This window comes from Anolis sagrei, chromosome 2 (assembly GCF_037176765.1).
Source record: "Anolis sagrei isolate rAnoSag1 chromosome 2, rAnoSag1.mat, whole genome shotgun sequence".
NCBI classification, from domain to species: Eukaryota; Metazoa; Chordata; class Lepidosauria; order Squamata; family Dactyloidae; genus Anolis; species Anolis sagrei.
The window spans coordinates 228499972-228524894 of record NC_090022.1 but is presented as its reverse complement, the minus strand read 5'-3'; the positions used below and the strand labels follow the sequence as shown (position 1 = coordinate 228524894).

The 24923-nt window shown below is 38.5% G+C and overlaps 1 protein-coding gene across 2 annotated transcripts in view; it reads left to right on the top strand.

Annotated features, from left to right (window-relative positions):
- FRMD3 (FERM domain containing 3) overlaps positions 1-24923 on the top strand; it is a 143938-nt gene that overhangs the window by 95587 nt on the left and 23428 nt on the right. For both annotated transcript variants that reach the window (XM_060762145.2, XM_060762146.2), the window contains exons 4-9: positions 870-948; positions 7842-7939; positions 9489-9612; positions 20421-20508; positions 21594-21682; positions 23949-24012. In XM_060762145.2, coding sequence (XP_060618128.2) covers positions 870-948; positions 7842-7939; positions 9489-9612; positions 20421-20508; positions 21594-21682; positions 23949-24012 — 542 coding nt within the window. The remainder of the gene's footprint in view (positions 1-869; positions 949-7841; positions 7940-9488; positions 9613-20420; positions 20509-21593; positions 21683-23948; positions 24013-24923) is intronic.

The following is a 24923-nucleotide window of genomic DNA, read 5'->3' as shown; positions in this document are numbered from 1 at the left end:
TCAATTCAGGATGACTCCAAGTTTTAATGCCCATATAGACAAATCCATAATCTCCATCCATTAGAACTCTTTGTTGCCCTCCAAATCTCATGAAAGCCATATGTCTCATGAGATTTTGCTGCCCTCTTGTGGCTTGAATTCATGCAACAGCCACCCCATGGGACATCTTTCCACAACTTTGTTCTTTTCATTAGGGGTATTGATAAAACTGCTCACAGCACAAATATGGATAGCAAGCACAATATGAATGCATGTAACCCACACATGCAAAACAAGCAACCATGTCCCCATGAGAAGAGTCTGGATGCTCTCCATTGTGTTTGATAGATAATTGGGTCTGTTGCTGCAGGAGGAAGCAGCTAAGAAGCCCAACAAGGTCAAGCGCTCCTGTGGCTTATTCCAGAGCAGAGACATTGATCTCACTAGACTGTCCTTGTCCTGCCTATACACATATTTATTTCCTGGTAGAGGATGTGGAGCCTAATTAATAATGTATTTACAAATATTGCACATTGACCACTTCATTTTAACCACTCAAACCATCCCATGTGACAGGTCTGTAGATAATATGTCTCTGTAGCTATTTACTTAGAAATGAGTACTACAGTATTCTATGGGGGTTACTCCCAGGAATGTGTGCATTGCATTTCAGAATAACATAATAAAAATATCTAGTTTAGATTGGCTGTATTCCACTTATGCTTTGTACTTCCTTGTCATGCATTATACCTGCTTTTTACTTACCCTTTTGATCTTAATTTGCGCACTCATAATCTATTGGGGGTGGGATGTTGGGAAAGTTTCCTACAGTGCCAAATAAGTCATGTTTTATATAGTTGTTCTCATGATTTTTCTTTGTAATGTTTTAGCTCATCCACCATATACCATGTGCTTTAGAGTGAAATTCTACCCACACGAACCAATGAAGATTAAAGAAGAGCTCACCAGGTATATTTTTTCCTGTCTCTTCATTTAATTGATGATTTCAGATTCTAGCTGTGTCATTATACTAATCATTTGCTGTTTTTCCTACTTTGATTTAGCACACATTTTTCTAGAATTTTTTTGGAGCTTAAGGGAGAGCATAGAGCAGTGGTTCCCAAACTTTTTTTGACCAGGGACCACTTGACCAGGGAACACTTTGACCAGGGACCACTCTCCAACATTAGTACCAAAAGGGTTACGAATCAATTTTTGGTCAACTTTAGGTTCGGTTTGGTTATTTAGGGTGCTGTTTCAGAAAACTGGATAGACTACATCAGTTGTAGTTTCTGATACAGAACATATTCCATCCAGTAGTCACCATCTGCTCTCCCACAAAAAAAACAAAAAACAATATTTAATCATCTAAAGCCGATGTGGTAGTAGTAATCTTTCATGGGTAGTCAGCCTCTCCCCTCCCAACATCCCCGTTTCCTCTGCACTATAAGAGGGTTTTGTGAGACCAGTCGCTCTCATTACCATGTGGTTTTGAGGCAATGGTGTAGTCATGGTGAGGCCACAGACCATATTTTTATTCTTGCGGACCACTGGTGGTCCATGGACCACAGGTTGAGAACCACTGGCATAGAGATATCTATATTAAGCATCACAAGGTGAGCCACTGTTGTGCTACATGCCTGGGTTGCTTTCTGTCTTTTCTAGCACATATCATGTTTTAGGTGGCTTAATATGCCTGCTCGGGTATGTGTCCCATTGTGAACAATTGGCCTCCTGCATAGAATTCAACTGTACTCTAGGTTAATGTGATTAAGACTGCACTATGTAGTTAAATGATGATTCAAAATGAATATTTGGTATTGGCTGAGAATGGGCTGGAGAAAAAGAAATAAATAAATCTCTCCTTTGTGTATGCAAACCAAGGCACCCAAATTCTGCTGCAGGCTTGGCAATAACTGGCGTGCCAAATCCCTGCTTTTAATTAATTACTTATTTTTTTCCACCAAAACTTTAATATTTGTCCATTATGATTAAGGCATGGATATCAACTACAAATAAAGGTAATCACAATAAAATAACAAAACTGTTGTCATAAAAATACACAAACAAACAGGAACCACCAATTGTTAAAGTATGTATTATTCATTTAATAATTTGCGTGCTGGCTTTCAAAGCAAACTCTTCCAAGAAAGCTCTTATCAAAACAAAATAAACATGGTGCCATCACGATCAAGACATCCTTTCGTAGTCCATGATGCTACGAGTCTTGGATTTCTTTGTTACATAAAATTCCCCTCCATGTTTAGTTAGAAAAATTTCAATTGAGGTTGGGAGGAGAGGAAGTAAAATTTACATTAAAGATTTTTAATACATTCTTCACTTACAGTATCATTTGAAGAAAAGCAGAGAGCCAATTTTTTCTTATGCTAATAATGATTTTTTCCATTTTAAATCCAAATTGAATGATATTTCATTCACATTCTCAGAATATATTTTTGGAAGATTCATAACATTTAGATGAATATCCCTATTTGCCAGGCCATAACATCATATTGGCGTATAGTAAATTTTCCATTGCTTTCAAAGGAGATTAACTCCCTTTTAAAACTTCTTCACAAAATTGCTGTGAAAAAATCTGCACAGAATTGCTGATAGTATTTAAAATTTTAAAAGAGCCACACAAAAGTTTAGAGAGGAAGATGGGAAAGTAATGCATTTTAAATATCTGTAAACTTGAAATCCTGAGTCAGAGTTTCAGTAGGTCACGTAGTCTATCATCCTTTGAACTGTCCTTTGGCCTAAATCCAGTTATTACTCCTAACTAGAGTAATCCAATGAAATCATTGATCAAATGAGAGGCCAATAATTATATAAGCCATTTTAACCAGTAGATCCTGTCTAGTTAAGCTAGTAACTGGACCTTTAAATTAACTGAAATATATGTATAACTATTTAGTTAAATACAAATTAAATAGCAAATGAGTAATTTCTGTGTTAGTTTTGTCTCAGGTAAACTAAACATGCTGTTCCTTAATGTACTTGCCCATTTATTAATTTATATCTCACCCTTCTCACCCAAAGGGGACTCGGGGCAGCTCACAACAAAGGCACCATTTGATGCCACGAATAGACATATTGGATAAAACAACATATATTTTAAAATCACATAATTAATACATATCAAACTTAAAGTTAAAGGTAAAGGTTTCCCCTGACATTAAGTCTAGTTGTGTCTGACTTTGGAGGTGGTGCTCATCTCCATTTCTAAGCTGAAAACTTGGTGTTGTCTGTAGACACCTACAAAGTCATGTGGCCAGCATGACTGCATGGAGCACCGTTACCTTCCCGCAGAAGTGGTATCTATTGATCTACTTACATTTGCATGTTTTTGAACTGCTAATCTTAAAACAATTACATAAAATCACACCACCAAAAAGCATATTCCAGGGGCCATTCCAATTGTCACTTGCATTATTCATTATTGTACTGAGAGACCATTATTGCCCTGGGAATCATTGTCCAAAGGCTTGGTCCCACAATCATATCTTCACTTTCTTACTGAAGGTCAGGAGGGAGGGGGCTGATCTAGTTTCCCTCTTCACAAAGAATTAACTGACACCCTGTGTTTTTCTTGATTTACAGCTGCAAGTATTTATTTACTTTATTTATTTATTTACTTTATTTATATACCGCTTTTCTCAGCCCTCAGGCAACTCAAAGCGGTGAACAACATCGATACAAAACATCACGAGACAAGTATAGGGCAATTAAAAACAATTGTAACTTAAATCATTAAACATCAGTATAACAATCATTAGTGCCTCAACAGTAAAATGAGAATCCAGTCTCATCATCCATTATTCCGTATTCCTATGTTCAATTACACAGTTTAATCAAATGCTTGTTCGAACAGCCAGGTCTTCACTTTCCTCCGAAATGCCAGCAGGGAGGGGGCCGATCTGATATCTGCAGGCAGGGCATTCCACAGCCGAGGGGCCACCACTGAGAAGGCCCTGTCTCTCGTCCCTGCCAAGCGCGCCTGTGATGCAGGCGGGACAGAGAGCAGGGCCTCCCCAGGTGATCTTAGTGTCCTAGTCGGTTCATAGGAGGAGATGCGTTCAGAGAGGTAAGTAGGGCCAGAACCGTTTAGGGCTTTATAGGCTAACACCAGCACTTTGAATTGTGCCCGGTAGCAAACTGGCAGCCAGTGGAGCTGGCGCAACAGAGGAGTAGTATACTCCCTGAGTGCCGCTCCTGTTAGCAACCTGGCTGCCAAACACTGGACCATTTGAAGCTTCCGAGCAGTCTTCAAAGGCAACCCCACATAGAGAGCGTTGCAGTATCGGCCCAAATAAGCAAAACCTGTCAATGTGTGATGCAAACTCTTCTTAAGCATTTTTTCCTGCTAAGGAGTTGGGTCTAAATATACAGATTGAATGAATTGGATTTATATAACTCGCTAATCAACACTCCCTTGATTTAACAGGTCTGCTTAAGTGGGGACTCAAAAAAAGATGTAGGCTTTGAGTTGTGGGGAAATGTCTTATCATTGAATATTTTTAAACCTCGCTTGTTACAAATGGTGATGCTTGCTTATTCCTAGCTGTTCAAATGATTTGTAAATGAAAATGTGGCATGTTATTGCTGTTTTAAAGAAATAACTCAGCACTCTCTCTTGAGAGGAAACACTATAAATTATTTTTGTCAAGGGCATTGCTATTTCAAATCATTTCTCCCTGGAGAAGAAATTACTTTGACATCCCCAGAGAGAGGCTCCATCAAAAGCACGTTTGCTTATTTTGACAGCACACTGTGCCTTGCAATTTTCTCTGTTTGCTGACTGTGTCAATTAAGTATTTTCCTGTATGGATCGTAAAGCGCTTTAGCAGGGAACGGAGTCGTATTGTTAAACATCTGGAGAGACAATGATGGCAAAGTTAAAAAAAAAAACAGGGGAGTGAGCACATCACCTAAACTTTTAATTTTGTTCCGTGTGCAACACTGGTAGTCAAACGTTAAAACATGTAAAGCATTTCCCTGCACTGGTCTCCTGTGTTTAGGGAAACAAACAAGAATGCTAGGCTTGAAATTCGTTATTTTGCACTCATCTTGAAAGTGGTAACAAATCATTATTATAACATGTATTCTTCAACATAAATGCATTTACTTAGCCTTCAAACAATCATCACGGGTAAAGGGTTTATATGTTTTTGTAGAATTAAGGATAGTTAAAAGCATGACTGTTAAAAAGAAACACACACACACTACATTATGAAAGCCATTACTCCCAAAGCAGTCAGTCCTCAAGGTCTTAATTTACCCATGAAGATTCACAACAAAGCTACCAATGTGACTTCTAGGGAGGGAGTTTCAAAGCAGGGAAGCACCTACCAACCAGACCTTCTCCTAGTCCGCATCAGAAGTAATCCTTAATGGGTTGTTGTAGGTCTTTCGGGCTGTATGGCCATGTTCTAGAATCATTCTCTCCTGACGTTTCGCCCACAACCCCGCCTTACAACCTCTGAGGATGCTTGCCACAGATGCAGGTGAAAGACCTACAACAACCCAGTGATTCTGGCCATGATAATCCTTAATGGTCTTCCTGGGTGATTTCTAAATATGGACAGACTCATATCAGAGAATAGAACATTATAGGTTGTAACCAGCACTTTGAATTGCACATAAAAACAGAAAGGCATAAGGCATTCAGTTATAAATTATATAACAATAGTTATTTTAATTGTTTTTAATTGTTTTTAAACTGATTAGTTTTGTTACTTTGTAGGCTTAAGAGATTTATGTGTTTTATTTATTTAAGCTTTGTGTATAGTTGTTATAATTTGTTATAGGTGCTTTATTCATGAGGCTATTTGTTCATTTTGGATTGTTTTATGGCACTGAATGTTTGCCATCTTTTGTTGGAAACTGCCCTGAATCCCCTCGGGGAGATAAGGCAGGTTATAACATTATTATTATTATTATTATTATTATTATTATTATTATTATGTTGTAACGAGAAAGTTGTTATTACCACTGTAGCTGGCCCCATTGAGCAATGTGGTGGCAGCTCTTTGGATTAGCTTTAAAAAAATTGTGTCAGAAGCAATTTAAGAATATGCTTCAAGTCGCTTCTGGTGTGAGAGAATTGGCCATTTGCAAGGATGTTGCCCAGGGGATGCCTGGATGTGCTACCATTCTGTGGGAGGCTTTTCTCATGTCCCCCACATGGGAAGCTGGGGCTGACAGATAGGAGCTCAACCCATCTCACAGATTCCAATCACTGACCTTCAGGTCTTCGGTTCAGCAGTTCAGCTAAACAAGGGTGTAACTCACTGCACCACCGCAGCTCCACTTTGGATTAGCTGAAGTTTCCAAATGATTTTCAAAGTAAGTCCTACACAGTAATTCAAATGAGATGCAACTAATCATGTCTCACTGTGGCTAGAGCCAACATTTCTAGGAATGGGCTCACCTGGCACTCAGGACCCATTCATGTGGACCTCAAAATTCATTGCTGCTTTCAACCAGCCCTGGTTTCTGCCATAATGTTTTCATTACTCTGCTTCTGAACCATGGATGTGGTGGAAGCAGAGTCTTGACCATCCACTCAGATTGAATCCAGTTTGACAGGCACACATAGCCTCTCCAAATCTCGTGGGCATCTTTGCTGACATCGGCAAAGGTGCACAGCAGTAGGCAGGAATTCCTTAGAGCTCTGTAACCACTGCTGCAGTGACAAAGAATGACACAGGTAAGTGCCATCCTTTCCTCTCTATGCCGCAGAACATGGAGAAAGCAGGAGGGCGGCATTTGCATTTCAGCACTATTTACACTTCTAGTTTATATTTCTATTACATTCCATCAGTTCTGAGATGCCATGAATTGTAAGACGTACACTAATTTCAGTACCACCTACAGAAAAAGGCACCTACAATTCTAAGATACGTTCCCATTTTTAAAGCTATTTATATGGGGAAAAGCTTCATTTTAGGTTTGAGGAGATATACATAATCCAGATTATCAAAGTAAATAATCTACACCACCATATAATCTAGTTCAAAGCAGATAATCTGGATTTTATATGGCAGTGTAGAAAGGATCTTAATGTCATCCCTACTAATCCTTCCCTAAAAACCTTTCTGTATTATCTGATACATGACCTTTTAAGTCAGCTCTTGAGAACACCTGTTTCTGGTGGCAGGACATCTAGTGTATTTGTAAAAAAAAGGAAGAAAAAGAATTGTGTGACAGGTTTTGAGATGGATATGTGAAATGCCTCTCCATGGTATCTTTATCAGCTCAAACCAGAATGCACACCATTTCTCAGATATACTCTTGAGCTTGTTACTATTCCCAGGGTAGTGCAAACTGATTTACACTGCTAGAAAGTGTTATCAAAAGTTACAGGATTTTTAGACTAGTAGAGTGTCTCAAAGCACTTATATTTCAGACTCTTTTAGCACATTGTCATTATGGATTAAGGGTTTTTGAATCAGTTCAGTACAATGGAACAAAAATTCTCTCTTGGGAACTACCAATACACAAGTTGTGAATATTTCAAAGGACTTTCATAAACTATGACTAGCCAAAAATAGCTCCAGGAAGATGTCCAAAAAAGGACAGCTACAAATGAAGCCCAATAATTAAAAAGCCTTCGGTATTGGACCTGGGACTCTTCCTTCATAAGCAAAAAAGCATTTGGAGCATTTGTAAAACCCTGCTTTTTAAAAACCCGATTGCTCCCAGGTTAAAGGGCTGTGTAGAATTGCCCTAAGTTCTTTTCTTCTCTGACCCTCTGAATTTTAATTTTGCGATACTAGTGTGATCTTCAGAGATCTTCATGAGAATAAAAAGGAAATAGATATAGAAATGTAAATAATTGTTTTTCATACTACATGCAGGTACCTTTTATATCTACAAATCAAAAGAGATATTTTCCATGGCCGTTTGCTGTGCGCGTTTTCAGATGCAGCCTACCTGGGTGCATGCATTGTCCAAGGTAAGTGATATGAACAGCAACATGGCACCTTATTTCAGGGTCTTGGTCAGGAGTATTATATAGTATAAAAAGCCTTTTGAAGGTTTTTGTTAAATCAGTTTGTTTGGATGTACGTGAAGTCAACCAGTAGGACTTGACTATGTACAGCACAGACATGTCCCACTAATATTAGTTAACTTGGGCTGGATCTACACTGCCATATAATGCAGTTCCAAAAGGCATTATATGGCAGTGTAGACACAACCTTGAATTTGCTCAAACATAATTAGGCATGCAGCTGAAATAGTAGATTATTTCAGCTACATACAATGCAGTTTCAGACATTATATGGCAGTCTAGATGGGACCTACATGATAACAGCAGCAGCAGCAGCAACAACAACAACAACAACAGCAACAGCAACAACAGCAACAACAACAACAACAGCAACAACAACCGTTATTTATATTCTGCTCTATCTCCCTGAGGGGACTCAGAGCAGATTACAGAGTATATATATGGCAAACATTCAGTTTTGTTATACAATTGACAACAAAGACAGACAGTACATAAATAAAGGCAAGGCTTCCCTCTTTCTTTAATCTCTGGCATCTGGAGGCTGTGCTCGACCCAGCCATGGGGAGGTGCTTTTGCTCCATTTTTCTATGCCGAGGCACCTGTTGTCCATGGACACCTTCCTGATTGAATTACTGGCATGCCTTCAGGGGCGCCTTTTGCCACTTTGCCAAAGCGGTACCTATTTATCTACTCACATTGCTGTTTTTGTACTTCTAGATAAGCAAAAGCTAGGGCTAATGGCGGGAGCTCACCCCGACCTGCAGCTTGAACTGCCAGCATTCTGGTTGGCAAAATCTTCTGTAGCGGGTGGTTTAACTTGTGCTAACCACAGCCCTGAGCCAAAAGTCTGTATATTTCTCATACCAATAACCCTAGAATTCCACATTATGAATTTTAATAAACCTAAAATACAATAAATACAACACAATAATATGATGGAACCTCAATTAAAAATCAATTGATGGTCATACCTATAATGGCTAACTTGGACTGTTTACGTATTTATAAACAAGAAAATGCAACTGTTTACTTTTGTATATCTGTGTTTGGGAAGCCAGAGTATAAGAGGTCCAGGAATTTAAAACTAGTTTGCTTGATATTGGAAAGTCGTGAACTTACTGCCAAGTGACTCTGCAAGGGGGTAGTATTGCAAGGGCACCAGGCCACAATCGAAAAGGCCCTTTTCCCAGTGAACAACTATTTAACCTTTGAAGGCAATGATGCTCAGAACAGGGCTTTACAGATGACCTTAATGTACAGCTGTATTTGGGGGAGGAGGGCACATCAACATTTACAGATAGACACCATGGCATTAAAGATTGATTTGTTTATAGAATTTTTGAATTACTTCATCCAATAAATCCTCAAACCAAAGCACAAAGAGGTGAAATAAATCAATAACTAGAAATATGATCCTTTTAGTAACTGTATCTTTTAGTAGTGGTATCTTAACTGATTTTCCTCTTGTCTGTTTGTATTTGCATCTACACAGCTGAGCTTGGTGACTATGATCCTGATGACCACATGGACAATTATGTCAGTGATTTTAGGATTTTTCCCAAGCAATCTCCCAAGCTGGAAAGAAAAATAGCAGAAATACATAGAAATGAATTCAGGTAATTTAAATTGCTCTCTCTCTCTCTCTCTCTCTCTATATATATATCTTGAACTATTATTGCTCAGTTTCTATTTCTTCGGGATATTATATTGTCCCTTAGGCTGTATCTTAAACATATGTAAAATACATATGCCTTTTGTTCAAGTGTCAGGAGTTGAAAGTTGTGTATGATATATATATATTTAAAGTCAACTGGTATTCAAGATAGTTTGTTATCTATAACTAACTTGTAGAGTGCACTATATGATTGTATGATCCTGCATGACTCATTGCTATGGCCATAACTCCATAGAGATTTAGGCCCCTTCCACGCAGCTAAATAAAACCCCACATTATCTGTGTTGAACTGGAATATATGGCAGTGTGTACTCAGATAACCCAGTTCAAAGCAGATTTTATGGGATTTTCTGCTTTGATATTCTTGTATGTAGGGCTGTGTGGAAGGGCCCAAGCGTATTCAACCTTATTGCTCTCAAGAGAGTCAAGCACATCTGCTTCTATACAATTTCTGACCCTTTATATTTTGCAGAACTGTTAAATGGGAAAGAGATTTTAAAGGTTTGTTTTAAATGTATTAATTTCCAGTAGAAATTGACAAATCTTAGATCATGATCTGACTGTAATTCTTTTGATTATGTGTAGTAGATTGGAAAGCAACCCTTTCCCTCTTAAATTAGGCTCTCAAAAGGAGGATATCATAGATATCATTCAGCTGATTTCTATGCAGAAAGACTGTGAGCTCAATTCAGCTCTGACACTGAAAATAAACCCAAAGGCTCAGAATGGGTTCACGGACACTCTGTTCCTTAGTTCAAAATGTGCATCTTTTTGCATTTCAAGGTTGGAGTAAAAAAAATGTGACAAGCTTGACTTCTAGACACACTCCAGCCTTATGCAAAATCATAAGTACAATAAGATATTCCTTGCTCCCTCCCTTCCCAGAATCCCACAGCTTGTATCTTAGATCAGTTCTATTTAAAGTGATGATTTACAGGATGGTGCCAGTCCATGAGAAGTCAACTTCTGGTCCACATTGAGTTCCCAGGAAAGAAAGAAACACATGGTAATAATATGGCACAATTATGGTATCAGTCACTGTGGCAATGGAGAGCTTGCTGGTTCTTCACATCCAATAGCTTTAGAACTGGCATGGGCAAACTTAGGCCCTCCAGGTGTTTTTTGAAATCCCGTGTTTATGTGAACCGTCCAAGAACCCTACAAGATTTGAAGATCACCATCCAGGAAGAAATTGCCAACATAATGCCTGCTATGCTGGCAAGAGTCATGACAAACGCCATAAATCGGTTTACTCAGTGTATGGAGAATGGGGGACGTCACCTACCTAATTTGATCTTCAAAACTACGTAAAACAAAACTTTATTAAAAAAATTCTGATTCATACAATGGGTTTTATTAAGTTTTGAAAAAAGGAAGTTATGCTGCTGCATCCTTTATTTGTCTATTGTAAGTGAATATAATCACTGTTGGCAGGTGGTAATTTTCTTCTTTTGCTAATTATTTTTTGAAAACAACAATGTGCCTCTAGAACATGGTCATATAGCCCGAAAAAACCCACAAGAACTTAACAATGTGGTTATTTTTATGGCCCCCTTTGAATGTTGACACTTCTTGTGGCATCCTAACTATTTTTAAGCATTGGTTTACTATACAGCAGTGGTTCTCAACTTGTGGGTCCCCATGTGTTTTGGCCTACAACTCCCAGAAATCCCAGTCAGTTTACCAGCTGTTAGGATTTCTGGGAGTTGATGGCCAAAACACTTGGGGACCCACAGGTTGAGAACCACTGTACACAGGTTACTGCCTATTTCAACAACTGCAATCTTGTTTCCAGCAGAAAATTATGTGAGGAGGTTAGGAATCACTTTCTGTGTCCTTACAGGAGCAATTTATACATTTTCATGTCTATTTTTATTCTTAAATGCAAACTGGAATACAAAATGAAAGTAAACTGTCTTGTCCTTGTTATTATATGAAAGTGCTTTGGGCAAGCATGCCCCCTTGAGGTGTTTTGCTCCAGTGTATGGCTAGGAATATCTTACTTCTAATTGTCCTGCATCACATGAAAAAATGTTACGAATAACATTCATTTTATTATTAAATGGCCTGTAACATAAAGGTGGTGACCTATGCTGGTTCCCCTTCCCTTTTACCATAGAGCCCCACCAGAAGTATCTGTGCATCGTGGGATGAGAGTCAGTGGGCTCTGTGGCAAAAGGGAAGGGGAACCAGCATATGCCACCAAATTCCACCCTATCTGATGAGGTTGCAGGGCACATTTACACTGACCACTTAGATTGGTATGCGGAGCAATCAGTCTCACTGTGGGGGCTCTATGCTATATAGGAGTGATACGGATTCTGAGGGTTGGTGCTCATCTTCATTTCTAAGCTGAAGAGCCAGCATTGTCCATAGACACCTCCAAGGTCATGTGGCCAGCATGACTTAATGGAACGCTGTTACCTTCCCGCTGGAGAGGTACCTATTAATCTACCCATATTCACATGTTTTCAAACTGCTAGGTTGGCAGAAGATGATGCTAACAGCGGGAGCTCATGCCGCTCCCCTGATTCGAACCTACGACTTTTTGGTCAGCAAGTTCAGCAGCTCAGCACTTTAACCCACTGTGCCACCAGGGGCTCCTAAATTGCTAAAGTGAAGTATATACTGAATGTTGTTGTGAGCATGTCCTAAAATGACTTTTTAGAAGGTGCACAGATCAAGTGTGTGCAGTTTCCTAGCATTAAACACACATATTCTTTTGTACAAGTGAAGAAATGAAAACAAACCACCTATGGTATCACTATCCACTTATTTCTGGCCATCTACCACCAGATGATTGCATTAAATTGCTTCAGCCATCAGATGGGAAGTTTCATTTGTTTAATAATTTTCAGTTCGACTATTTTCTTATCTCCCTTTCTTTTGAAATAGGTGGCTGAATGTCCAGAATTAGTGTATAAAAAGGCATTCTAAATGGGTTGCTGTCAGACACAGAGACTTCCTATCCTCTAATGTAATAAGAAACATACTTCCATCTTCTAATATTTCCTATATTTAAATTGTGGAAAATATATAGTAAACAGTGTGCAGCATGGTGAAAATAGTTGTTCGCCCCATCCATCCCTGGTAGCTATTTCCCTATAATATCAGATCACTTTTTTGTGTAAGTCAGATTGACAGGGAGATGTATATGAGGGATTCAAAATTGCTCAGATGTCATTTTAGAGTATGGTTTAGCATTATACAAATGAATCCCACCATTTCCTGGCTTCACACACTTCTCCTTCTCTCTTCCCATGCTGCCATAAAAGGAATGTGGAAGCTTTAATTGTCACTTTCCCACCAGATTGACTTGTTGCATACAAATCCCAAATTAGTCTTAGGAAGCTAGTGTGTAGAATATAATTTACAATTTCTGATTTTGATGAAGGGACAAAGTGAGTTTAAGGGAACATATAAGGAAACACATTCTCTTGGCTGCAAAGAAATACTATGAGGGAGAGGTACAAGTTCTGGAGAAGGCTTGTTCAGTTAGGACTAACAGGGAACACATCTACACTGAACACTTAGTCTGAAGGGCCACCGAATCATCTCCATAGTGGCTAAATGGTGCATGGAGCTGATCTAAGTTAACAGGGGCCAAACCTGCTTAACATTTGAACCACATTAAGCATAGCCACAGGTTGCACCAAATTCTCACTATATTCTGCAGACAATCATGACTTTGGGTCCATGAAAGCAATTGGGTCAGTTCTGAGAAAAAATCAGCCACAATTGTTTACATGGCCATCCTGTGTTCCCTAGCCTCAAGGACATGGGCTGGCGCTCACTATCTCCTCCTTTTTTTCCTTGTTGTGTTGGCCAGTGGGCCCATCATGCATTGTTGGTCACTCATTGCTTGGTGTGACACTAGTTGGAGCAACAAGACAACTGGAAGAGGGAACAGGGAGAGGAGGGGGGCAATTCTTTCTTCTTCCCTTGTTGCTCTGGGACCTTGACTGACATCACTTCAGGTGACAAGTGACTGACAGGACTCATATGGCACATCACTGGCCTCCACAACAAGAAGAACACAAAAGTGAGGGTGGCAGTCTGGCACTGCCAAAAAGCTTAGCACCGCTAGATAGTCAAGACTTCCTCCTGCCTCTACCTTGGCCAGGGAAATGGAGGTCTAAGCCATCCCTTAGCCAATCTGGCATTCACCATGCTGAATCAGCCCTGGGATAAGTGCTCAGTGTATAACCACCCATGGTGCTAACTTTAGTATGCTCTGCTATCCAGATGCTGCTAATTAGTGCTTCAAGGCCATTTGGAGAACACAAGCTACGCAAAAATATCACTTCACATTACAAGAGATTATAGAGATGAATTCAAAGATAGTTTTTTAAGAATCAAGGAAACAACAGAAATGAAAATCTAGCACCAAGATGTACATGAAAATGTTTTCAAAATCATTCACAAATGAAGGCTTGTTTTAAAAAAATCTCCCTGGGCTTTAAGGTGTTAAAAGCAGCAGAGAACTTCTTCAAAATGATTTTTCAAGGAGACTTCATTGTAGAGCTGCAGAGAGCTCAATTGAATCCTTAAGGACTAATCAAGCTACTTTGCTCTTTGAAATTTGATATAGTTTTTGAAAATTAAATGTTCTAAGTTTGTGATATTATCTCATGCTCATTATTATTGGTAGATAAAATCCTGTACTTTATATATTAGGAATGGGCCATTACTAATGCAACATGAGGTTTTGCTAGTTCAACAGATTATTCTGTTGTTATTTCATTAGTCCTGATTTTTTAAATTAATAAGCATGAAGTGCCTCTGATAGCACTTGAAGATTTTACTCTTTGATTCCACATTAATTAATCAACAGTAAATACTGCCCTCCTATCTTTCTTTTGAAATCCCTAGTGCACGTAAAAGAAATTATTCCACAATCATTGCTATGCATTTGCAATATATGTGAATGTAAATTAATTAACCTCTAGACATGTTTTGGAGGGAAAAAACATTTTGAGGGATTAAAACAGAGTGAAAAACTATTTTATTCACATATTCAGTGTTTGTTTATGACAACAGTGATAATAGCATGTATTATTTTCTGCGGTCATTCTACTATTCATGTCTATAGAAATTATTGCTTGTGGAAAAAAAATAGTTCTGGATCATACTAGACTGATTTTTTTCATGTCAGAAATGACTTGAGAAACTGCAAGTCACTTTTGGTGTGAGAGAATTAGCCGTCTGAAAGGATGTTGCCCAGGGAATGTCTGGATGTTTTACCATCCTGTGGGAGGCTTCTCTCATGTCCCCACACGAGAAGCTAGAGCCGACAGATGGGAGCTCCCCCACTCCCCGGATTCAAACCGCCAACCTTTCAGTCAACAGTCCTGCCGGCACAAGCTTTGCACCACTGGGGGCTACAGACCGATAGATTCAATGAACATAACAGAATACCCAAATCAATCTGTCAGTCTATTGTGGGGACGGGGAGACAGAGCCTTCCATATTTTATTAGGTATTTAGTAGAATGGATCCAGACCTGCAGTCTTTTGAATGGAATGACATCTGATGCTGTGAAACTTCCATCTTGATTAACGGAAGAAAATGTCTCTTCCTCCCCATTTTTCATTCAAAAATGAGTTTGTGAAGGATCCTAAAAGGAATTCCTCTTTCTTGCTTTTTATTCTTGTTCTTGAGCTTTCCTAATAATTAGTCAAGGGAAAATGTCACATATTTTATATAGATTTGTCTCTGTTCATGACAAACACAGTGCTTGCCTTTAAAAAAATGATTTTAGGCTTTATCAGCAGTCAGTTTTTCCTGTTTAGGGATATCACTGCATTTTTCAGATTGTTGTCAGGTCACTGTATTCTATATTCCTGTTAACTGGATATTTTCAAACCAGTCTTTCTCCTCAACAATTTTTAAATATTATTAACTAAGATTACTTTTTAAAATTCAGCAGATCAAAAACATACAAATGTGAGTACAATAGGTACCGCTTCGGCAGGAAGGTAACATCGCTCCATGTAGTCATGGCCTAAAAATGGAGATAAGCATTATCCCCCAGAGTTGAACTCGACTATATTTAATGTCAGGGGAAACCTTTACTTTTATCTTTACTTAAAAAAAAATAGATTGTGGGTTTTTGTTTTTTGTTTTTGCTGTGACTATTGAAAACAATGAAGCAATCTTTGAGTTATAGTTGGCAGCACATAGTGACAGTTCAGGTTCCCTGGTGTGTCATTTTGCCTAATACAGAAGGCATACTTTTATGAATTAGTACTAATGATTGATCCATTGTCCCTGTCTCTTGCTCCCTCCATGGGGTAGTGATAACATTGTCAAGGTTTTATGGAAATGTGATCTTATAAACTGTTCTCTAAGACGGCTTGTTCACATGGAATTTCCTAAGGAAGTGGTGATGGAAGCCACATGACAGCTGCAGAATATTAATTAGGACTTGTAAACTTTCCACCAGTGATTGTAATTCTCTTTGGGTTAGAATAAAAAATACTACACTAATAGAATCAGAACATTTTGTGTCATTAATGAAGATCTATATTCTGCCTTCCTAAGAAATATGACATATTCATGATTAATAAAAAAATAAGAAGTCAGTAACTAGATATTGGCAGGCAAAGACATTTTGAAAGACAAGACCCAGTAACGGAGCTTAGTTATACAAGTCAGATGTGTTTTCTTCCTAAGATAGAGCTTCCCACTAAATAATTAACTCAGATTACAAGTGATCAGTGACAGCTTGAGCGTGCAGATTGTAACTGCTACAATTTTTGCTTCCTGTCATGTTACTTATTCCCTTGAACAAAATATCTTTATAACGTTCATATGCTTGCCAAGGTGCATTCAGTGTGGAGGGTATCAATTTGGAAGAGATGCTTATCTAAGCAGTTCATATTAGCTGCTACCATTCCTTTACATTCCAGTTACCCAGTTTTCATTCCACTTTTGATTCCAGTTCTTCCACTTTGATCCTTGCAACTTCTGCTGTTGTTTTTAATGCATGTGTGAGACCAGCAGCTGTCCCAGATTCCAAGCGTTGGGCGTCAAGGAAGACTTTGCAGAATTTCCCTTCTGATACTGATGGGGAGACACTTAAGACTGTCGCTCAGCTGCTGACCCTTCAGTGGAGCTCTAAGCAAATGTAGCATTAAAGTGAGCTTTTCGGCTGAATTCCTTAGATCCTTCCAGGGCTCGGGGAAAGCCTTTTAAGTCTGAAATTGTTTTGACTGAGGCTAAGGAACCTCTGGCTTCACAATAACACATGCTGAAAAGTAAACAGTTTTTCTGCCCTTTTTCACGGAAGTGCTTGGGGGATATTTCTCACGGTTGTTTGCAAACACAACCTTTTGCAGTAGATTTTTCCATATTCTGGACACTTCGCACTAGAGAAAAAATCCATTTAAAATATGTTTTTTGTCTCCTGCAGAATTCTGGGGTTTGTAGTTTAGGGAGGAGCCTTTAACAGCTTCACTAAACTATAAACTCCAGAATTCTGCAGAAACTATATTTTAAGTGGATTTTTTCTCTAGTGTGATAAGAAGAAATTGGGAAGTTGCATAGTTACCATTCAGATTAATTACTTATAGCTAAGTTCAGTATTATTCATTACTCAAAGGTAAAACCAGTTACTTTTAAGTAACCTTAAATACATAAATGCTACAAGCTACAAATATGCCTAAATAATGAGGCAAGATACACCCTACTATAAAAATAGCTAAAGCACAGTTCTAGTTAAACTGTAGAATGAGGAGGTTGTCCTTTGATGTGTTATGTTGCAATTGGCTAGCCCAGGAAAAACCTTAACTACAAATTAGCTATGGAAAAAAACCCCAACCAATTATAATTACAGTCACCGAGTTACAAACATTTAACTTACAAATGACTCACAATTACGAACGGAGGTGAGACACCAGGAGGTGAGGGAAATCTACCCCTCAGAAGGGAAATTCACTCCTGGACTTTTGAGGGGCAGTTTTGAGTCCAGACAGTGAAAGTAGTGGGTTTATCCTAAGAAGGGGCGGAATAAACCCACCAATAAAATAATTCGCCACAAACCAGGGTTTTCTTGGTTTGTGGTGAATTAGTTTGGGTTTGTCCAGGACATCATCTGGACAGCCCCCTTTTAATTGCGAAACTCCCATGTTAAAGGGGCTGTCTGGATGCACCCAAGTGAGATGGAATAGGTCCCTTATTTCACCTTATAACGAAGATCAAAGGATATCTGGGGCAGGGGGGAAGAAAGAATTCCACCACTGCCACCAGTGTAGTATAATTAGCTGCTGACCATAAGTTGAATATATCAATGACCGATGTTATTGGTAGTATTAGCCGCCACCACCTCAGCTGTATTGGTCTGAGGAACCAAAGGTGTGAATGTGTTGTAGGTAAGGTGTGTTTGCCCTGGGTCTCCTATAACTGCTTTTTAACTGGCTGACTGGACTTTAAAAGTGCTTGACAAACTGAAGCTGACACCAGTTAAAAGTGAACTAGAAAAAGTTTATTGAGCTTTAAACAAACATCTACTCATAGAATGAGCGGTACAGAAGCATAATTCAGTTGAAGAGACTTAGTTGAATTAAACAGTTCTACTGACCATAAAGCTTTTAAAACTGTGAGTTTCCTTAAACACACTGTTTTATTCTTAGAAACAGTATCTCTTAGAGAACAGACTCCTGTCTGTCTCACACACAGGGCAATAAGATATCTTAAACTTCTCCTAAGTTTAATAAGACAAAACTCTCTTTTACTGGTCCTCTCAACTCAGTAAAACCCTAGCCTTTGTCTCAACCTTATTCCCTAACCTTAAGGCTCACTTTAAAAACTCTTCTTCCCTATCAGAACTCTATCTAGCTTCCTCTTCTAAAATCCTATCCTTCTGTGTCTGATGTCAAGACACTTCTCTCTTCTGTCAAAAGCTGACAGCCACTTTCCCTCTCTCAACCGACTCCTCCCCTAATTGCTCTACCCAATCAGGAGTCGGCTTGACTCCTCCTCCTGCTTCTGCCTGTCTCCCAAGATGACAGCCACTGTCACTCAGGCCTCGGCCTGGTCGCCTAAAAGGTAGATTTCACTACACACCTCCATCAGGGAACATCCACTGTAGCTAATGTTTCATTCTTAGTTTCCAAATAGGAAAATGTGTTCTCAGTCTGTGTATTTGAATGTCAAGCTGTAACCAACGGTACTCAGCACAAATTACATAATGCTTAATGTTGTCATCACAAGGGGCTGGAAACCTCAGAACCTGGCATGATGTTGAATTGGCAACTCTGTGTATATTTCATCTTCTACCTAAAGAATGGAAGGCATCATCTTGCATCACACAGCTGTACAGGAGATGTACAGATATTACTTACTACTATACCACCATAAGCATTGCACCTGATTAAAAGTTACTTCCTAGCCTGTTGAAGTTATCTTGTAGTCCATACTCATGTGACAAGGTTGGTAGTGTCATGGCTCCACAAGTATAATCTTTATATTTTTATGATCAGAGGATTATCAAATTGGATACTCTTCTTGAGGTACTCCACTAATATAGCTACTCAAGAGGAGGCAATGGCAGTAGTGGGGAAACAAAGCTTTGGTGTAGCAGCCACGAGGAAAGTCAGGTATTGGAGAAAGATGATTTTTTTCTACCTTCTGCTGTCACTTCTATGCAACCTTGAGAAAAAAAATTAAGTTACCATTGTGAAACTATAGAAATCTAGCTTAAAGATGACTCCCATACCATCCAACATTTCATGAATGATGCTGGGAAATGTGTGACCAAGGAGCACAAATGTCTTAGAGAGAAAAAGTTATTAATAAGGAAGAACACACAAACTAGGAGAGGTGTAGTAGTTTGCTTTTGCCTGAGCCTACTGGGAAGGACAATACTTCCCCCTTATCCTCTTTGATCCTGCTGAGTTAATTGAGTGCCAATTACTTTTGTACTTCAAATGCAGTTTGCAGTAATTGAAAAATGCTGAGGATGAAGTGGGAGGAGGAGACGATTGAAGCTGGTAGATTTTTAAAGGATCTGAAAAGTGGGATGACAGTGGATTGATCAGTACTGTCCTTGCTAAATTGGCACAGTTAGAGGGTATGGTGACTCTCTCTTTCATGCAGCAATCACTTCAGATTAGCCACAAAACTTGATAGAGGAAAACCAAAGTGACTAAACATAATATAATAGCATTTTATCAGGGGCATCATTTCTCCCAAACCAAATGTGTACACATATATGTAAGCCTTTGTTTCAAATGAGCAAAACTGCAGGGCAAAGGCTACAAACTGGGGAATGTTTTTAGCTCATTTGAGAGTGTAGTCGTATCACAAGAATGCTGCCAGATTCCAAACAAGTGGTGGAGAGGCAGTCCTGATCAAAATGTCTTTGTTTACTTCCTTGTTTATTTCCAGAGCAGGAAGGAATGCATCTTCAATCTGAGCAATTTAAAAAATTAAATTGAGTAAGTATATCATTGGGAACCAAGGCTGGAGCTTATTTCTTGTTAAGTTTCAAATCTTCCATGTGTACCAAAAGACAGCATGTATTTGAAAGACACTTGATAGCCCCTGATTAACTGCCCAGCTCACTGGAGTCCCAGAAGTATGTCAAAAGCATCTAGGCTTAATCCAAAAGGCTTAGGCGCTATGGCAGAGTAACAGCAGAATCATATGAAAGGTCTCCTATTTCCCCACTTGCTCAGGATGAATATTATTGGCAAAAACTCTGTGTATGTTTTTTCTCATACTGTTTCCTTTTCTGTGATTTTTCAGGGGTCTGAGTCCAGCTGTTGCTGAGTTTAATTTATTATTGAAAGCACATACTTTAGAAACCTATGGTGTTGATCCACATCCTTGCAAGGTACAGAATTTGGTTTTTTTAATGCTCCCTGCTCCCATATTCCATCCATTTTTGTACCAGTAGACATGTGCAGCTCCCTTTGTGCAGCAGGTGAAGAAATGGAGGAAAATATTGTCTGCAAAAGAGCTCAAGACTGAAAGGGAAGGGAACTTACATATAGAACTGGATCATTCTATTAGTGACTACAGAGGTGTACATATAATGCATTATTTGATGGACACATGACCCTCCCTACATATTGTATAATCCTCCCTGCCCCTCCTGAAATTCACTCCTGAAAATAAGTATCTCCACTGAAACTTTATCAGCAATCCTTGTTTCCACAACAAGCTAAAATTTTCAAAACTGAATTATCACAGGGACAGAAAGTGAGGTGAAATCTTCAGAACAGGGGCACAGTCAACAAAACTAACCCCACAGGGGTGTTAAGCTTTCCATATGTGGTCCAGAGTTTATGTTTATATGTGTGTGTTGTTCATAACTTGAGGTTATCTATCTTGTTCGTAACTTGAGGAATGCCTGTATATTAGACCCAGCTCAGCTAGATACTTCGCAGCTCTCAGTTAAGTGGCAATTCATCTTACAAAAGCAAGATGACTGGGAGTGCATCTTACTCTGATGAATCAAATTTGATGTGAGCTAGAACTCAACTTATATAAGGAAAGCTTTCCCCAGATTTCTAAGAATGATGTGGATAGACAAATTGGAACTGACTAGCAATAATATGATGACCAATCTCTGATTTGACTAAAATGGAGTAATAATGGCACAATAATTATTACCGTAAAATGGTATGGTGTACCTGTAAAGATACTGCATTTACCCACTAGTACTTACCTGCTTATCCCTTCAAAAGTATATTTGAGAAAGTATATTATACAATGACGATAATGATAGTAACAATAACAACAATAATACAAATTGTCATAAAGCGTATTCTGTTTTGTGTTTAAGTACCAATTGAAGTGCAAATTTACAGAAACTCAGAAAACATACATGTTTTCACTCAGTAAACTTTTTGTACATTTGTATTCAAAGCCCTCACATTGCTAATTTAAAATTTACTTCTTTTTCTTTCTTTCAAGGATTCAACAGGGACCACAACATTTTTAGGATTCACAGCCACAGGTTTTGTAGTATTCCAGGGAAATAAAAGAATACATTTGCTAAAATGGTGAGCTGTTATTCTGACATTTATTTTTATATCAGAATATTAACTTGAATGTTCTCTCTTTTAGAATGCTTTGTTGAGAAAGTTGAGTTCATGATTCAGTATTTGCAATGTGGCTGCCATGCTGTATATTTTCTTAATTAGGAGTACGTTCAACTGAACTCTCTGGGGTGTACTTCTGAATAGATATGCATGGGATTATACAATGAAGCGAGATTATTTGTCTTACTTTGGTTCCTAGTGAAGCAGGTTGCATTCTACATTGCTACCTTGATAGCATGGCAGGAGTATTACATTGTTGTTGTTGTTGTTGTTGTTTTTAAAAAACTTTCTCTATGTTTTTACTCTGGGAGAAAAATGACTTGGGTGGTACTACATTTAAATGAACACAGTTACAAGCTGATTTCCTAATATGCCTCAAGGAAGATCAGGACTTTTCTGCTCCAGCATCAGGGAAAATCTGTATCTTAAAAAATTTAGCATACATTCATTCTTCCTTTTGTGAAAGAGGATAGCACACATGTCTTTGAAATCTGTGGATAACATACTATTATTTGAAGATGAATCCAATTTCCTGTATGGGAAAATTGAGTTTCAAATTAAACACACTGAAGTTCCTTCGTCTTCCTTTCTGCTTTTGAATGTGACCTTGGTGCAGGAATCTAGCTCCCTGAATTAAATCCTGGAGACACAACAGTTTGTCCCACATGCAATACTCTTTCTTTGTTTCCAGTCATCCAAGAATATATCGAGGGGGTAATCACCCGAGAGTAAGTATACATATTCCTCCCTGAACTGAGCAGGATCGAAGTAAGAGAAATTTTGGCCTATATATATAGGAATATCATGTCTAGATCCAGGGAAGTTATGCTACCCCTCTATTCTGCCTTGGTCAGACCACACCTGGAATACTCTGTCGAATTCTGGGCCCCACAATTGAAGGGAGATGTTGAAAATCTGGAATGGGTACAGAGGAGGGCAACTAAAATGATCAAGGATCTGGAGAACAAGCCCTATGAGGAGTGGCTTAAAGAGTTGGGCATGTTTAGCCTGCAGAAGGGAAGAATGAGAGGACACATGATGGCCATGTATAAATATGTGAGGGGAAGTCATAGGGAGGAGGGAGCAGGCTTGTTTCTGCTGCCCTGAAGACTAGGACATGGAACAATGGCTTCAAACTACAGGAAAGGAGATTCCACCTGAACATGAGGAAGAACTTCCTAATGGTGAGAGCTGTTCAGTAGTGGAACTCTCTATCCAGGAGTGTGGTGTGGTGGCCCCTTCTTTGAAGGCTTTTAAACATAGGTTGGATGAGCATCTGTCAGGGGTGTTTTTTTTGTTTACCTAATTTATACCTTTCTCTACCACAAGGAGACTTAAGGTGGCTTACATGCGCTTTGAATGTGATTTTCCTGCTTCTTGGCAGGGGGTTGGACTGGATGGCCCATGAGGTCTCTTCCAACTCTATGGTTCCATGGTTTTGTGAAAGATGGCATAATCAACTGTCAGTTAAGAACACTTCATTAATGAAGGGCATTTCCTATTGGAGAAGGATCTCCTAAGTGGAGATCCTTCTCATCATAATGAACTTGGGTTCTATTGTATTTCATTACTTTAATAAGCCTAGTGAACTCAGTGGATAGGATGGCAGTCTTGAAGTTCAATTATTCTTACTAGTAAGCAAGTTGCATTTCTTGTGACTACACTACTGACATGATCAAATCTGGGAGGAAAATAAAAAACTTGGCAGACAGGTTCTTATGATTAACAGATCTAAAGATCAAAGTCATAACCAGAGATATATGCACAAAGGATTCATAACTATGATAGCAATATACAGAACTTTTTACATAATCTGTTCATCAGAAAATGCATTCCTTCTCTTCCCCAAATATCAAGAATTAAAAATACCCTAAGGTGTAAAAAACATTTTGAGTTGGACGTCACCCTCTAAAATGTCTTTTATCTCTTTATCATTTCTTATTTATACTATGCTTATCATTTCACTTGAAAATGCTATAAAAATTAAAAAGGCATGACCCTGCCCACAGGTTTACAAGACAGTTTTTTAAAGATATGTAAAATGATAGCAGTTAAAGTATATTGAATTGTTCTGTTCATGTTATGCTATTGGCTTTAATGTGTTATATTCTTCTGTTTTTATATTGTACTTGTTCTCAGTATTTATGACTTGGCTACATTTGCATGAAATTGCCAGATTTTAAAACTGTAATCTATTTTCCTCATTCAAAGGGCTTTGTTTTTATAGGTCTGATGTCTGTAAATTAAAGTTTGAAGGGAAGACATTCTACGTGATTGCAATTCAAAAAGAGGTTTGGTATTTTATATTTTCTATATACTAAAAGAGTAAATTTACATTTGGGCTCTTTCTGAGAGCTAGTGTGCAGTTATTCTTCCTCTTACAATATAAGTTTCGGCCTTATGTACTGGAACAGTCAACTTAATGCTTATGAATAAACTCGGTGTTCCTTTCCAGAGAACAGCCCAATGTATATAGAGAAAATGCAGTGAATAATACTTATGGAATATATATGTGTATAAAATGTATGGAAATGTTTGTAAGTTGTTACAAATTATTGTTCCATGCAATCCAGTTTTAGGTTGTCATTTTTCTTCAAGCCATTTCTGACTAATGCCAGAAATTAGTCTAATGTGGACCTATTACAGGATTTTCTTGGACAGATTTGTTCAGAGGAGGTTAGACTTTGCCTTGCTCTGAAGATGAAAGTGTGTGACTTGCCCAAGGTGACTTACGGTTTTTCAGGGCTGAGCAGGGATTTGAGCCTTGTTTTCCAAAGTCAGACCTCTACACAACACTGGATCTCTAATTCATTGTTAGGTGTTTTCATTATTTGATATATTTTGAATTGGAAGAGTTAGAACAAAAACTCTTTATATCAGTGGTTCCCAACCTTTTTTTATAAATAATTTTATTAGTTACGTATTTGCAGTATTTTAAAAGAAAGGGGAGGGTTTTAAAAAAAGATGGAATAGAGCAAGGGAAAAGTAACGTGAGTGAAAAAAAAACCTCTAACCAGGGGGTACTTTGACCAGGGACCACTCTCCAACATTATTACCAAAAGAGTTACAAATCGGTTTTTGATCAAATTTAGATTTGGTTTGCTTATTTGGAGTGCTGAATCAGAAAATGGCATTGGATAGATCACATCAGCTTGAGTTTCTGATCCACAACATATGCCATCCAGTAGTCGCCATCTGCTCA